We start from the raw sequence: 15,891 nt of genomic DNA on the forward strand, positions 1-15,891 counted from the left end.
TATCTAAATAAAAATCAAAGAATAATAAAAAAAGATAGATAAATAATAAAATAAATAAATACATTGTGAAATTAATCAATTAATAGTAATATACTAAAATTATAAAACCTTTCTAAAAATATCACGCTTATATTGATCGGCAATGACCCTGAAGAGAGAGTCCTTAATATCGCACATACTCTGTCTTATATTTAGGACAAAACTAAGTACATCAAATCAAAATATCGTAAGCGGAAAAATTATGTTATTTCTGGCAATTGTGCGTACGAAAAGTGTGTCAAAATCCGATGCATTTTTTTAAATGCATCCTAGTGCATGCAAACTTATTAGAGTTTTATCATGTGCAAAGCTCATGAAACTTAATACAATAAAATAGGATACTGGCTCAAACTACGTATTAATATCATATGACATTATATAAAGAGAAGCTTTGGTTATTCATTATACAGAAACTTTTAAGGTAAGATGTGTTAATATCATATGAAATTTTCATCGATGCTTGCTAAATAATAATGCTTGCAAAATGATAATATTGGCAATGCATATTCAGGTGATGCATGTTTGACTTACATCAGGATTTAGATAAGGTGGATTGATTCTATTCGACTTGTAGAAAAACGACTTTACCTTCGAATATCTACGAATTAACATTAAAAAGGATTAAAGCATTGATTGTTTCTACATCAGAAGAAATGAAACTTGCTTCATATTCAGAGTGAGTAGCGGCTCTAAAATAAATGATGATCTATATAGCTAGATAAGCTCATTTTAAGTTGATGGATATAAAATATATAAGTCCTTACGATAAAAAGGTTGATAGCATATTAAACGGTAATCGTATAAAACTATTATACGAGTTTTTCAATTTGATGCAAAATATGACAAAATATATAAATGAAATGAATAAAGCAGCCATACGAAGAAAGAGCTAGCACACTTTTCGGTGAAATATTTAAAACTTTGTTTAGAAACTTAATTTCTACGTTCAAGTCCTTTTGAGTCCATAAAAACATTATATATCAAACTTTTATTGTCCCCCCAAAAAAAGGAAGAATATTTTCTCGGATATGTATGTTTTGCTTTCTTTTTATAGTCGGATATCATTTGTAATTCTGCGCCATGTAAGTCGATAGAACTTTTATGTGTTAAACACATAATGACATATACGTGTACCAAATGCAATCATTTTTCTGTTGACTTTGTTTCCAATGATTACACATTAATGCTATCAAATATAGTTGAGTACAGAAGTTTTCACAAATATATGAGTGACTACAATCGGGAATACTTTTTTGGTACAAAATAAATGTACGAGTCCCTGTTAAATTAAAGGTGGATATTCTAACGAATTATTTGTCTCAGTTAAAAGTCCAGATTACACCAATTAACAAATTATCAGATTAAATTAATTAAATGATTTAAAAAAAAATTCTGTTCAGAAACACACGACTACTGAACTTAAGATAATAATGTAATGTGACTACCCCCTTTTCCCAGTAAAAGTAAATCTAGTGCTAGTAGGGATATTTTTTTCTGAATTGATACACCAAGGTCGTTTCTCCTACCTGTTATCTTTTGAAATGACAGAAATTATCACTTGCTTGAGGAATGCAAAACCAAAAACAGGCATTAAGAATAGATAACATGTCTATTATAAATATGTGATAAATAATAAATGCATTTTGTAAATTAGTATGAATTTTGAAATTTACAATTTACAATCAAGGAAAAAATATAAAAAAAATTAATTAGCCGACCAGTTGTTCGTCTACATGTGTTTGTGAATATTGTATCTTTTAAATTAATACTTTTTCAAATACAAAACTGAGTACGTCTAGAATTTTTATATTCTATAATGAACACTGTTTCAAAATTTTGGGCCGTTCGTGGTTAAGTAATCTGAACAGTATTTAGAGCTGTAGGAATTGCCGCAGTTTTCCATAATTCTGGTATTTTATTTTCGATTTGGGGATTTTTTTTAGCTTCTTTGGATATATTGAAAATGTAAACGTATTATTCAGCATAGGTATTCTCTTTTGTTGAAGCTTTAAAAAATTGGCTTCTTTAATTTGACACTAGGCCTCAGCACTTTGACAGGACCCTTAACCATGTATTTCTCGGTAGATCAACTCCTATTAACATTGTTTCTTTGCTTTGCTGACTGTCGCTTAGAGTTTTCTGTTCTCTTGTTTAATTACAAGTTGGTCTTGGTCTTCTGTCTCTGACCGATAGTAGCTGATTTCTTTATATCTATTCACGCTTCGTTCACATGGGGTGTTGTTCGTTATTGACAGAACTGCGTATCTACTGATTATTTATTATTTCGCACAGAGAATTTCCCTGATTGTTTTGACCAAACAGAATTTTTCCGCTAAAAACTAGATTATACGAAACAAATTAATGTAGGTCACAAAAAGGTTAAAGCAGACACAATAGTAAGTACTTCGCCTAGAAATAACTACTAGCATCTTTATATCGGACAGGAATAATTAACAAGCAATGCCTCATGTGTCATATATAATTAGTCTTTCTCACATAGCCAAGATTCCTTCAAAGTGTACAAAGTTTGTTTAGGTAGTAAACAGAAACAAGACATTTCACACAAGTAGTTAGTGAACTGCCTTGGCTTTATAGTTCACTAACTAGCATTAAGATCTATTACTGACCATTGCATGGGGTTATTGTTGTAATCTCATGGCTGTCCAGTTGTTTATTTATTTTGGACAATGGTCATTTATTTAGATAAATTATCACTCACCATATTTACATATAACTATAAATCTATGTACAAATGACGCAAAGTAAATAACAAGTTAGACTTTATATTCATAACAAAAACATTTTTATAAAGTACTGGCCAAGTTGTCTGAATAATAAAAAGCGCAACAAAATGATTTGGTTCATGCCTATTTTCATGTAATGTATACCCTTTTTATTAAATTGAATTTCTGTGACTATATAAGATTTGGCTCGTTTAATTTTCATAAAAGTTTGACAAATTTTTTACTAAGACCTTTTGAAAAAGAAGCTTATAGTTTTAAGAAATTTGAACCACACAATTTATAGGAACAGTTCAAATGGATATATAGCAGTATGAAAAAGACAAATTTTGATCATTGACAAGATTGTTTGTTTCTTTACTTTTCTTATGGGATTAAAACGTTCATGAGATTTTTTTTATTAAGAGTGTTCTGTACCACTGAGGGCATTTATAATTATTTGTAAGAGTAAGGAAAATGCTAGAGCCATATGTTTATACAACTGGAATAATATAAATCGCTGTTAAGATTACAACACAACATATAAATGTTCTGGTTGGTGTGGATTGAATAGGGCAATTGAGTTAAAAAACCAAGACTATGCAATTTAGATATAAGACCTTTACTATGCAACTTAGTTGATATACCAAAACTATGCAGTTTAGTTAAATATGCAATTTCGTTGTAAACCCAAAATGTGCAGCTTAGTTTAACCTTAACCATGTAATTTCGTTAAAAGACAAAAACTGTGCAATTTAGTTAGAACACAAAAACTATGCAATGACCCAAACTATGCAATGACCAAAACTATGCAATGACCAAAACTATGCAATGACCAAAACTATGCAATGTAGTTCAAAGACCAAGACTATACAATTGTGTTAAAAGACCAAAACTATGCAATTTAACTAAAAAACCAAGACTATACAATTTTATTAAAGGACCAAACCTATGCAATTTTGTTAAAAGACCAAGACTATACAATCTTATTAATTGCTTGATTGATTGTTGGTTGCTTAACGTTAAGTGGCAAATATTTCATGCATATTCAGGACGAGAACAAGTTAACAATAAACACAATAGGTAGGTTGTTATAATAGAGGATAATGGTCGAGGAAATTTGAACTGCCACTGAACACTGAAAGTATATTGGATAGGGACAGAAATTTTGTCTTGCAACAGGCCACCTACGGACCCCTCAAAAGAGTTGTTGCAAGGGTTCTTAACGTGCAAAGAGCGCAATTCTATTAAAAGACCAAAACTATGCAATTAAATTAAAAGACCAAGACTATGCAATTTAGTTAAAAGACCAAAACTATGCAAGTTTGAAGTGTTCTGTGTTTTGCAGTAGAAGTAGACTTGAATCTGATGTTCAGTAGTTGACGTTTGTTGATGTGGTTCATACGTATTTCTCGTTTCTGTTTTTTTATACAGCTAGTCCGTTGGTTTTCCTGTTTGAATGGTTTTAGTTTTGGGGCCCTTTATAGCTTGCTGTTCGGTGTGAGCCAAGGCTACGTGTTGAAGACCGTACTTTGACCTACTGTGGATTCATTTATTTTCGTGTGTACCAATTTTCGTGGATAGAGGAAAAATTACATGTTCGTTGATATCTAATTTGGTGGTTTTGGCAAAGTCTGCATTCAAATCTATATAAAACATGTTGTTCGTTGAACTTTTAATTTCGTAGTTGCCCTGTACCCATGAAACCCACGAAAATTTGTATCCAACGAATAATGATGAACCCACAGTATAATGGTTTATTTTTACAAATTGTGACTTGGATGGAGAGTCGTCTCATTGGCACTCATACCACATCTCATTTTGTTTATTTGTAAATTCGGGTGAAAGATTAACTAATATTGTATACGAAGATGTGGTATGATTGCCAAATGAGATAACTCTCCTCCAGAGACCAGCTGGCATAGTTATCAAGTATAGGTCACCGTACTATAGAGTTATTTTTTAACCAGGTTGATTATAGAAATGGAAAAATAAGATCAAAGGGGTCAATGACCGCTGATCTTTTGCGACTTTTGTTTCTCACAATCGTAAATTTTACCATAGGCTTGTATATACAAGTGCTTTAACCTATCGGTGATTTTCCATTTTAACAGATGAAAATAAGGTAGGACATTGCCCTGTGTTTGATAAAAGTGCAAATTACATAACAACCGGGTTCTCTCTGACATAAATCGCACTCCATTATCTTTATGTTGTTATGTAACAAAATAACAACTGACATTCGATTAAATGTATAGTGAAAAGCTATTCATTTAGCCTATTTTAAAAAATCAAGGTTATGCGTGCATCACGTTAAGTACATATGGTACACATGCTTTCGTGTACCGTACATGCATGCAGTATCGTGTTTGTTTGGCGGCTAAAATTAAAACACAATAAATTTGCTTAAGTCGTAATCAAATATATATTGTGAAATAAAAGATGTCATAAACAACTTGAACGAAGCTTTCAAGATATGTCAATGTTTGACCCGATAATGACACTTCGGATATCTATTTTTATCTGCACTATCAAGTATGGAAAAATGAAATCAGTTATATCAGTAAAAATAAAGGTATATATATATGTATATATAAGACCAATCAAATTTAAGGAAATAGCAAACGGTTTGCCTCTGGCGTTGTGGTAAGGTGCTTAAAATTGAAGATATTAGAAAGTAGAAGAAAATAATAATTAAATGATCAGAAGTAAATTCAAATAAGAAACGCATGTTTTTTTTTTCAAATTAAGAAAATATGCCTAATATATTTTTCAAAAATTATTTTATTTATTTGATGTTTTTGCATTTGTGCTGAGAAGAAAAAAGTCTACTCAAATGCGACTGAATGAAAAACATTAATAAAATGAAATTAATATGAGAAGGATTTTTTTATTCACTACATTTGGTTGTTTTTTTTTCGATGACATTTTAATTCGCCAAAGATTAACATTGTGTGTTTCAAGTATGCAATCTAGATTTAACAATTTTACACCTTAAACTATGTTATCGGGTCTTTGTACTGAGGTCTTGCTTTGGCTTATTCGTTTTGCAATCTTTTATTTTCTCCATTCTTTATATTTTGTCAATTGTTCTGTATTTATTATAATAATAGCATTCTCTGTAATATTTTTTTCCAGTGAAATTATTCTATTGTCAGCGATGATTTTTTCTCCAGTGAAAATATTCTTTTAACATACGCTAAGATTGTCAGCGATGAATTATATAAAAAAGAAGATAGTGATAAAACTCTTCACAGGAGACCAAATGACACAGTTATTAAAAAACTATAGGTCACCGTACGGTCTTCAACAATGAACAAAGCCCATACCTCACATAGTCAGCTGTTAAAGGCCCCGAAATGACATTATGCTTACTATGGAGATTTGTTTCACATTTATTTGACATAGTTTGATATGAAACCGATGACCCGGTGTGACCTTTGTGCACAATTATTTGGTCGGATACATCTGTTCATCCTTTTCCGTACACTAGCTAGTAGATGCTTCTTTAAGACAAAATTATAAAATATGTATAAATATTCGACCAAATCAATTGGTTTATAGCATATCATATAAAACATTGTAATGGTCATTATTTGACGTTTCATAAGTGCATTCGTCCTATTTGCTCACGGCTAAGCGGATTTGATACTATTTTCCGAAACAGCTTTTGAAGACAAGTATATATAAAAATATATAATCGATACCAATAAACAAACAATATATATATATTATATGTTATGAAGACAAAACCTTTTTCAACACAATATATATTTTAGCTGACATAGAAAAACAATTAACAGCTGTTTGACCTAATACGACCTATCTGCCAATTATTTGATCTGATTGATAGCGTAGAATATACTTAACCTTGTCCTAAAACGGAACTAAATATCACGTCTTTTAAATCTATGTACGTATCACACTGGTGTAAGTGTGTCAAGAGTTCACAAAATATAATACAGGAACATGCATGAAGCAAAATAAACCTTGGTCAAGACCTGGCTCTACTAAAAATAAAACGAAAAAATTTGATCAAAGGCGCTAAGCCGTGGGCATACAGGACATCTGAACTTGAAAACTCCAATTAATGACATCTCACAATGCTTTATTTGTTAGAAAAAACTTCAACACATTTAAATTCATCAATATGAATATTATACATTCTTAGTACATACCGTACCTAATAAAAGTTATTTAGATTAACATTGACCCAGGTTTTAAACTTTTAAAAAATATTTTCTGTCTGCGTCGTAATAGATATTCATATTTTTAGGGTACAAGTATACTTAGTCCTTTAATAAAAGACTTCGGAGGTTCATATTACCTATCAATGTTGAACCCCGAACATAGTCTCATATACTTGGACTAACATGTACTACAATTAGTAATATCTATCTTCAATAGTTATATATGTTTAGTTTAGACAACTAGACATGAGTGGGGGGATAGTCGTGGTCCTGATCCTAGAATTCCGGGCTTTAAACACGATATCTCGAAGTATCGAATTTAAATTAAGTAAATCCCGACATCTCGAAATTAGAAAAAAATGATTCCCGATCCCTGAGTCCCGATAATAGTCCTATCCCCCCTCATGAGCAATTTTATTTATTTGTAATGTGATATCTTGAATTTCTTTCAAAAATGACAGTTTTAAAAACAGATATCAGTTAGACACCATTTTACTGCTTAGATTCACAAACATAACCAATGTTAGATCGAAAAACATACGATTACATCTCGACATGATTAATTGAAAACTTCAAAACTCAGTGCAAACATCCTAATATTTGTGATTATCTTTTCAGATTCAATCATTAAAAGCTGAACTAAAAATAATAGTAATTTCTAATAATGTATTACGACGATACTTTCCGTCACGTGGGAGAGTTTGGAAGGTATCAAAAGTTTTTATACTTTCTCATCTGCCTACCACAGATATTTAGTGGAATTCAGACATTTCTACCAGTGTTCATTCTCCATGTTCCTGATCATCGGTAAGTTATTAGTAAATATTTTTTTTATGTATTGTAAGCAACATGTTGTTTTAAAAAATGTCGCAACTGCTAGTACTTAGTACTCATAAATAACAATGGGCGTATATATGAACAAAAGTAGGCCACCGTACGGCCGAAAACAATGAGCAAAACCCGTGACCGTATAGTAAGCCAGGAAAGGAACCAATATGACAAAAGGCCAAACAATTCAAAAGAGAAAATGTCTATTTATGATTTTTTTTGTATCTTTTCTACTTTATTTTAATTAAGGCATTAAATCCAATACAATATAAAAAAAAATATAAATCAAGTTTTAGAAGTTGATATAGTGTTCTTAAATCAATGGCAGTATATGACATTTTTATAATTTGCGAGCATGATTTTCTAACTATAAGATAACTCTTTACTTTAGATGTGCATCACCTATGGAAAGCCAAATGTCATTTGCATTAAACGATCCAAATGCATTCACAAATAATAACTATACGATACTATCAGGAGAAGATAACAATAAGATAACTACATATTTCCAATGTGACATTTTGCATGAAGAAATAGATGTGAATAATACATCGGATGATATCGAAAATGCTACGACATATAAAAAGGAAAAATGCAATACGTGGATATATGATAAGACGTACTTTGATTTTACGTTCGCAATGCAGGTACGATTTATGTAAATAAATAAATAAATATAATTTGAAGTGACAAGGCTGAAATGACACACAGAAAGCTTACTTAAAAAGAGACAAAAAATAAAAAATAAAAACCAATCCTCATGACAACACAAAAGAAAGGAAAGCGGATACATCCCCATAGAAACCGTATATAAAAATATAAGATTTATGTAAATCAAAAAAATATGTTAACATAAAATAAGCCACTTTGTAAAATTCTCAAGTTATTTTAAAAGTAAAAAGAAAACTAAGACCATAGTTGATGCTCCTGTCTTGTTACTTATTCATTTTGTGAATTGGCTTTTTACTCGCTTTTCTGATTCTTTCCTATACAAAAATTTAAAATTAGAATGATATGATTTCAGAGTGATCTTGTATGTGAGAAAAAAGCCGACCGAACACACGCTGTTATGTCCTTTATGGCGGGATTAACCGGCGGATCTCTAGTTACAGGATTTATATCAGATTTGTAAGTAATTCAACTTTATAGAAGAAAAAAATATATAATATACCGGGTTTGTAATCACATGAGCTACACGGCAGGCGCAAAATGTGGAATAGAATCTGCTCACCCTTCCGGAGCACCTGAGATCACCCCAGTTTTTGCTGGGGTTCGTGTTGCTCAGTCTTTAGTTTTCTATGTTGTTTCTTGCGTACTATTATTTGTCTGTTTCATTTAAAGCCATGGCGTTGTCAGTTTATTTTCGATTTTTGAGTTTGACTGTTCCTCTGGTATCTTTCGCCCCTCTTTTGATTCATTTTTATCTATAATTTTAATAAATCGGATCTAACTAGAAGGTAAAGATGACAATTCTTAAACTTGCTTTTCTTTATCATCATGAAAAGCTTTGCGAGGAATACCATTGTTATTGCTTTTTTCAGATGAAATCGATCTTCCATAATAAATACTTGTTATTGGTGGAAATTGATCCTTGTATATTTCTGATATCCTTAAAAAAGACGGGAAACAAATCAATTATAAACGAGACGACTGTATTTTTGGTATATAAGCATTTCATCACTTTGGTTACAAGCATAGCCTTTATTATTACTTATGTCATAAAATTACAAAATAACTTTATGAGTTTTTTTTTATATTTATACATTGTATTTTTAAACTTGAGAACTTTCTGACCGATGATTGAGACTTGTACATGTTTTTGAAATGGGTTGTTTTATATGTTTCGGAGTTTATTGTGACGTTAATTTTCGCTGAACTAGACTAAGTATACATGTTTGTTTAGGGGCAAGGTGAAGCCTCTAGATGCGGGAAATTCTCGCTGTGTTTGAAGACGCGTTGGTGACGATTTACTGTTTACTGCTTTTTGGTCGAGTTGTTATTGTATCTTTGACACATTCTTCGTTTCTAATTCTATTACAATAAACAAAATCTCTGCTTTTATAAAATACGCTATATTTGCACTAATACCTTATATATTATTTTACAGTTATGGAAGGAAAAAAGCCTTTATGATGTGCATATGTTTACTAATTTTCCCTAATATTGGGCTGACATTTGTGACTGACTACATGGTATTTGTTGTGTTACGATGTGTCTCGGGATTTGCAGTAGGAGGATTGTTAGGAACAGGATTCGTCTTGGGTAAATTTTTAAGAATTATGTATGGCCAATTTTCAAACTTTGATTTGATTTTTATTATAAGTTGTTCACAACTAATGTATGACAAATTGCCAGGTACAATACTTAAAAACATTTTTGTTGGCAAAAGCTTTCGCTCAAAAAACTCGCAAAATACTTCCAGGAGGATTTTGAAGTTTGGAACTTCCTTTCTGTTTTCGAGGGAATTGTTAAAAATCTTTTTTATTGCAATATCTACTCGTACATATTTTGTGTTTAAAAAAGCAAAGCTACATATCATTCGACACGGTCATGTCAGTAGGGACTTTGAATATTAAGATATGTGAATGACAAATTACACAAAGCCAAGCAATCATCACTTTTGTCGTAAATATTTGTAAATAATTTATCGTGTGGAACTGAAATAGTAAAATCGAGGAAAAGCCAATCATTGTCGAGTTCATCTCGTTGATTTTCGCGGTATAATATGGGATTCTTGATCTTCAGATGTGTTTTATACGCATTCCGTTTACATTCAGACGTTATACTACTATGTACACAATTTTAAGCTGTTATATATTTTTTTTTAGCTGATAAACGTAGTTTCGGCATTTGTCACTTATGCTTCTGTAAAATATTTGGTGCTATTAACAAAACTGTAAATTGCTCGAAATACTAAGGATTTTCTACCCTAGCAATAGATAACCTTAAATATAAATTAGATGTATGTATGTTGCAAAATCTATCGGAATATTGGGTCCTCGTTTCTCTCGAATATTTCTGATGAGTCTTTTGTCGACGAAACCAGCATCTTGCATACCCAGTTATAAGCCTTTACCTTTGATAATGTTTTGATATATTGTTCAATTTGAGTGACTGCTACAGAAACACTTGTCGCGATTATGACCAATTCATTGAACGGCACTTAATATATCTTACAGGAATGGAAATCGTAGGTCCAACGAAAAGATCCTGGGCTGGTTTGGTATTTGAATTTTTCTGGGCAGCTGGTGCCATGATATTAGCATTGGCAGCTTACCTTATCAGAGACTGGAGACATCTTAACCTTGTTATGTCTGTCCCACCTGTACTGTTTCTCAGTTATATATGGTAAGAACCATCTATCAATTTTTTTTCAATTCTGCAATTAAAGTACACACATAATTGTATATTAATATACGAAAAGAGGAACACATTATATATAATAAAAATACGAAGTTGTTGCATGTTTGCCAATGGTACAAATATTAACTAAGACTGCAAGGATAAGTCTGTAATTACCTATATGTTACTACAGGCCTGAAGAATCAGAAAACCCCATACATTATAGGAAACTTTTGGTTACAACGTAACAATTTCATAGAGGGTAATAATCGCCTAAATAAAGTTCATGACAGAAAACGAGCAACAATTGCAACAGACACAACCATCTACAAACACTAGACGATCGTCACCTGGATTGTGACATATACATTTAGAATGTAGTGGGTTTGATATGTGGGACAGGGTATTGCAGCACGAGATTATATCACATCGTAATAATCAGCTAAATAGGACATGACTCATCACATTGTTTATAAGCATACAAACATTTAATAAGTAATCTGTACACCTCGTACGGATAAAGTGTAATTACAGGACAAACAGTAGGAGAAAAGCATTGAGTTTTGCCAAAATATAAGAGTCGACATAATGTAAGATAGTACTTTTTAAGAAAACAATATATGTTCAGTTGTGTTTTTGAAATATTGAACAAATTAATGTCAGTATCAAAACAGACAACATTAAAAGATTCTACCACAATGTCTAATTGAAATCATGAAAGAATAAGTTTAATCAAAACACAAAGGATCAGATCATAATTTACGAGCTCTATAAACAATATTACTATACACCTTGTTGTGCATGTATTTACTATACCAATACAAATGATAACAGCATGTACATATTTGATTTTAGATGAGCGTTATTGTTTTAATTGCTTTGGACAGTTTTGCATGCAATGAATTGGAACAATATGGTTTCAATTACATGTTACAAAATGACTTATGATAGTAACGAAAATGCTTGTAGTTGATTGAAGGACTGGTTTGATATGGTATTTTCTATTTATTTTTTAGATAACAAAAGCTTATACAGATAATGGAAGGTCTAAATATTATCCACGAAGGGATCCGGATGATTTATGTTTCAGATAACAGAGGCCGATATGGATAATGAAAGTTCAAAAATTAGTCCACGAAGCGATCGGAGTGTAACAATGAAACATGTCGTATTCAAGGGGGTTAACAGTTAGTTATTTTTGTTGTAATTTTTTTTTTCTTATAAATTGATTACTGGTAGATGACAATAAATGTTTTTAATTGAAGGCTGGTGCCCGAATCTCCTCGTTGGTTGTTAATAAAAGGGAAGATACAAGAAGCTGAAGCAATCTTAGAGAAAACCGCAAGATTGAACAAAAGATTTTTACCTAGTGACACATTAGAAAAAATATCTTTTGCATCAAAACACCGTGGCCTTCCATTATGGAAAGCTTGTACACATCCAATAATAATGTACCAGCTTACTGTTATTCTGTTTGGTTGGTAGGTGGATTATGATACCTAAATAAGCATACACTGTATTGAAATAGTTTTGATATGATACATACTTTAAACTTTACACTTAAGGTAGCGGCTTGTTAAAACACGCTTCCAAGTTCACTGTCAACTTGATCTACAAACATAAAAATAATAATAATCGTAAGACATGTACCAAAATACCTCATGGTATTTATATGTTAATGTCTCAACAATATTAATTTACACAAACAAAATTAGAATCAAACATTAAAGAAAAGGTAAAATATCCGAACCATTGTTTTCTATTTTCTAAGCGTTCGCCTCTCAATCATTTACTGAAAAAGCAAATAAAAACATATCATTGCATACAACCCCATTACACATGTCTAACATTATTTATGATTGTAGGATGATTGTTAGTATGGTGTTTTATGGACTTGCTATGAATTCTGGAAACATTGGTGGAAATCTTTATTTAAACTTTTTCATGTCAAGCTTTGCGGAACTTATAGGATTTGCAGGATGTTTAGCCGCTTTACATAAGATGGGCCGCAGACCAGTATTTGCCATATCTGTTCTTATAAGTGGAGCTGCATGTCTACTTACTATATTTCCAGTATTATATGCTAGTACAGGTATGTATAATGACAATTCTTTGGTATTCTTTTGAGAAGAAAAGATTACATAGCAATTTGACGACCAAAATCGTTTCTTTAACAACATATTTTAAAATGTTATCTTCACGACCAAATGGCGATATAAAACAACTGCTTATCCTCCCAACCCCCTTCATTCCTTCACACACAAACTTTATTTGTTTTCATGTGCATAACATTTCATATTCTATTTTTTCTGGTAATCATAAGAAAATTCCCTTAATCTTTTTAAAAAGTAATGTCTTTTTTCCCTGTCAAATTGTTTGAATAAAAAATCCGGAAGACGAATGAATAAAAATCAAAATAGGTTTCCGATTCCAACTATGTAAATTTGCCATATTAAATTGTAATAATTTCTAATATATAAAATATTTCACATAACTATATTTTACCAACCATTCAATAAATTATATATGTTTGTCACATCGCAGTTGACTTTCATACAATTTACATTGCGTGTTTCTCTTTCAGAATACCAATGGACTGCCATGGTTTTGTCAACTTTAGGAAAAGTGAATGTATCAGCGGCATTTGCAGTTATGTTTTTATATTCTGGAGAAATATTCCCAACTGTTATAAGAAATTCTGCGCTAGGAATTGCAGCTTTCTTTGCTCGCGTTGGTGGTATGATAGCGCCATACATAATTGATATAGTAAGTATTTGTAATCTTATGTTATATCTCTACAGTTATAGTTGTCTGTAAAATAACCTTAACAATCAAATCCCCTTCGAAGTCAACTAAGCTTAAAAAGCGTAAATCTATGTTTTTATCATGTTAATATACTAGAGTCATAAAATTAACTTTTAATATTTTGTTCAAACCAAAGTGAACTGTGATGTCAAACAGCAAGGGGACCAACCAAATAAAATTTAGAAAATAAATGCTACATCTGGCAGAGTTTCCACGACATTTTGAAATATGCTTCGAGCATGCTCGGAGCAATACGTTAAAGATTAAAATCAAAAGACTGTGAGCATCGAAATAAAGGACTTGGCCTAAACAATATCAATTTAGAGAGATACATCTAGGAAAACGTTTGTCAGTTATATTATATTACTTTATTTGGGAAAAATCGGAAGTTACAGACACACCTTATAAATTATAATTATATTACATTATGAATAAAATGTGAAATTTTACAAAAACATTTCTATAATGACGCTTTTTTTTAAAGGCTGCTTATATTGAACACGACATAGGAAAAGCAACTCCACTCTTAATTTTTGGAGTAACAGCAATTGTTGCGGGAATATTTGCTTTGAAATTACCAGAAACAAAGGGCGTGGCTTTGCCTGAAACGATTGAAGATTGGATGAACTTTGGAAAGTAAGTTAGATTTGTGATTTAAAACTAAAGTATATTTGTTGTTTTCTCTCTTCTTGTTTCAGAATTCACGTTAAAAACTTATGACAATGGTTAAAATACTCAACAATAACAAGATACTTATCTTTTTTTTAAAAGAATAATGAAAGAGAAAACAAAAATAGAGTCTAAAGTACTTATGACAGCTATTCAGTTATTTATCCCGAGACGCGGATTTGCATCCTAAATTATTATCAAAACCATATATATAGGGTTTGGAAAGTTTTGAATTTTTCAACTTCCCTGACACTTATGTTAACTTGTTTAAGAAAGACAAAGAGATCATTTAAATAAAAGATAAAGAAGAAATAAGCACTCCTGAATAATTGTAAAATAATTGCTTATATCACTCGAGTTGACCCTAGAAATAATCTGGATTATTTTTGTTCTTGGAAAATAAAGCAAATTTCTGTTGTTTTAGGAGTGGGCTTGCTGACATCGAGATTGAAGTTAGTTGCGAAAAACTTAACAAAGAAGAAGTAACAAAATCAAAGGAAGGAAACTTGAAAAAGAAAAACATTACCAACTATAATGAGATTCTTCTTTTGTCTTGACATTGCGGTATTTCAAGTGACACACAAGCAAATAGCTTCCGAAAGCTCGGTTGAGTTCGTTGCAATATTTGCCATTGAGATGTTCATTCTAATATAAATATCTGTGGTGAAATACTTACCATTTGCAGCTGGAGGCGAATTATCAAAACTACGTGACAAAGAATTGGATAAACAAACAAAACCAACATAGTTTGTTACTGTATCGTTCTTACATATTCACATTGTTCAACATTATTTGTAAAAAACACATTTTACATTGTTAAACATTATTTGTAAAAACACATTTTACATTGTTCAACATTATTTGTAATAACACATGTTTACATTGTTCAACCTTATTTGTAAAAACACATTCAAATTGTTCAACATTATTTGTAAAAAACACATATTCACATTGTTCAACATGATACGTGTCAAACACAATCATTGTGAAAGCTGTGTGTAATAGAAATGGTTACAGTTGTTAAAAAAGCTGAAATGTGATATTAAACTTGGCTTAAGATATTGATCTTATAATTTATTATTTGGCCAGAGTTACCCCCTCCCTGTATGTACGCTGCAATGAAGAGCAACTTTAAGGGCGCCGATTTGGTCTATTGTACCGTTTTAGTGATTGTTCTAATGTTTGTGTTGTTACACAAAAGTACAAAGTTAGGTAGCCTCGAAATAGTCTTTTTGTGTTCAGGCGACATAAAACAAAAAAAACAACCTTTTAATGAATCCCAGGTTAAGGATAGGACG

General features: G+C 31.3%; 1 protein-coding gene across 1 annotated transcript; it reads left to right on the plus strand.

Moving 5' to 3' along the window:
* The first annotated feature begins 253 nt into the window (after window positions 1-253).
* Window positions 254-15,652, plus strand: LOC134687937 (organic cation transporter protein-like). Its single transcript, XM_063548398.1, has 11 exons — window positions 254-460; window positions 7,568-7,756; window positions 8,169-8,424; window positions 8,802-8,905; window positions 9,729-10,039; window positions 10,957-11,125; window positions 12,385-12,600; window positions 12,985-13,211; window positions 13,704-13,885; window positions 14,409-14,560; window positions 15,018-15,652. The coding sequence occupies exons 2-11, from the start codon at window positions 7,614-7,616 to the stop codon at window positions 15,148-15,150; spliced, it is 1,893 nt and encodes a 630-aa protein (XP_063404468.1). The 5' UTR covers window positions 254-460; window positions 7,568-7,613; the 3' UTR covers window positions 15,151-15,652.
* The last annotated feature ends 239 nt before the right edge of the window (window positions 15,653-15,891 follow it).

Source organism: Mytilus trossulus, chromosome 10, assembly GCF_036588685.1.
Source record: "Mytilus trossulus isolate FHL-02 chromosome 10, PNRI_Mtr1.1.1.hap1, whole genome shotgun sequence".
Classification (NCBI taxonomy): domain Eukaryota; kingdom Metazoa; phylum Mollusca; class Bivalvia; order Mytilida; family Mytilidae; genus Mytilus; species Mytilus trossulus.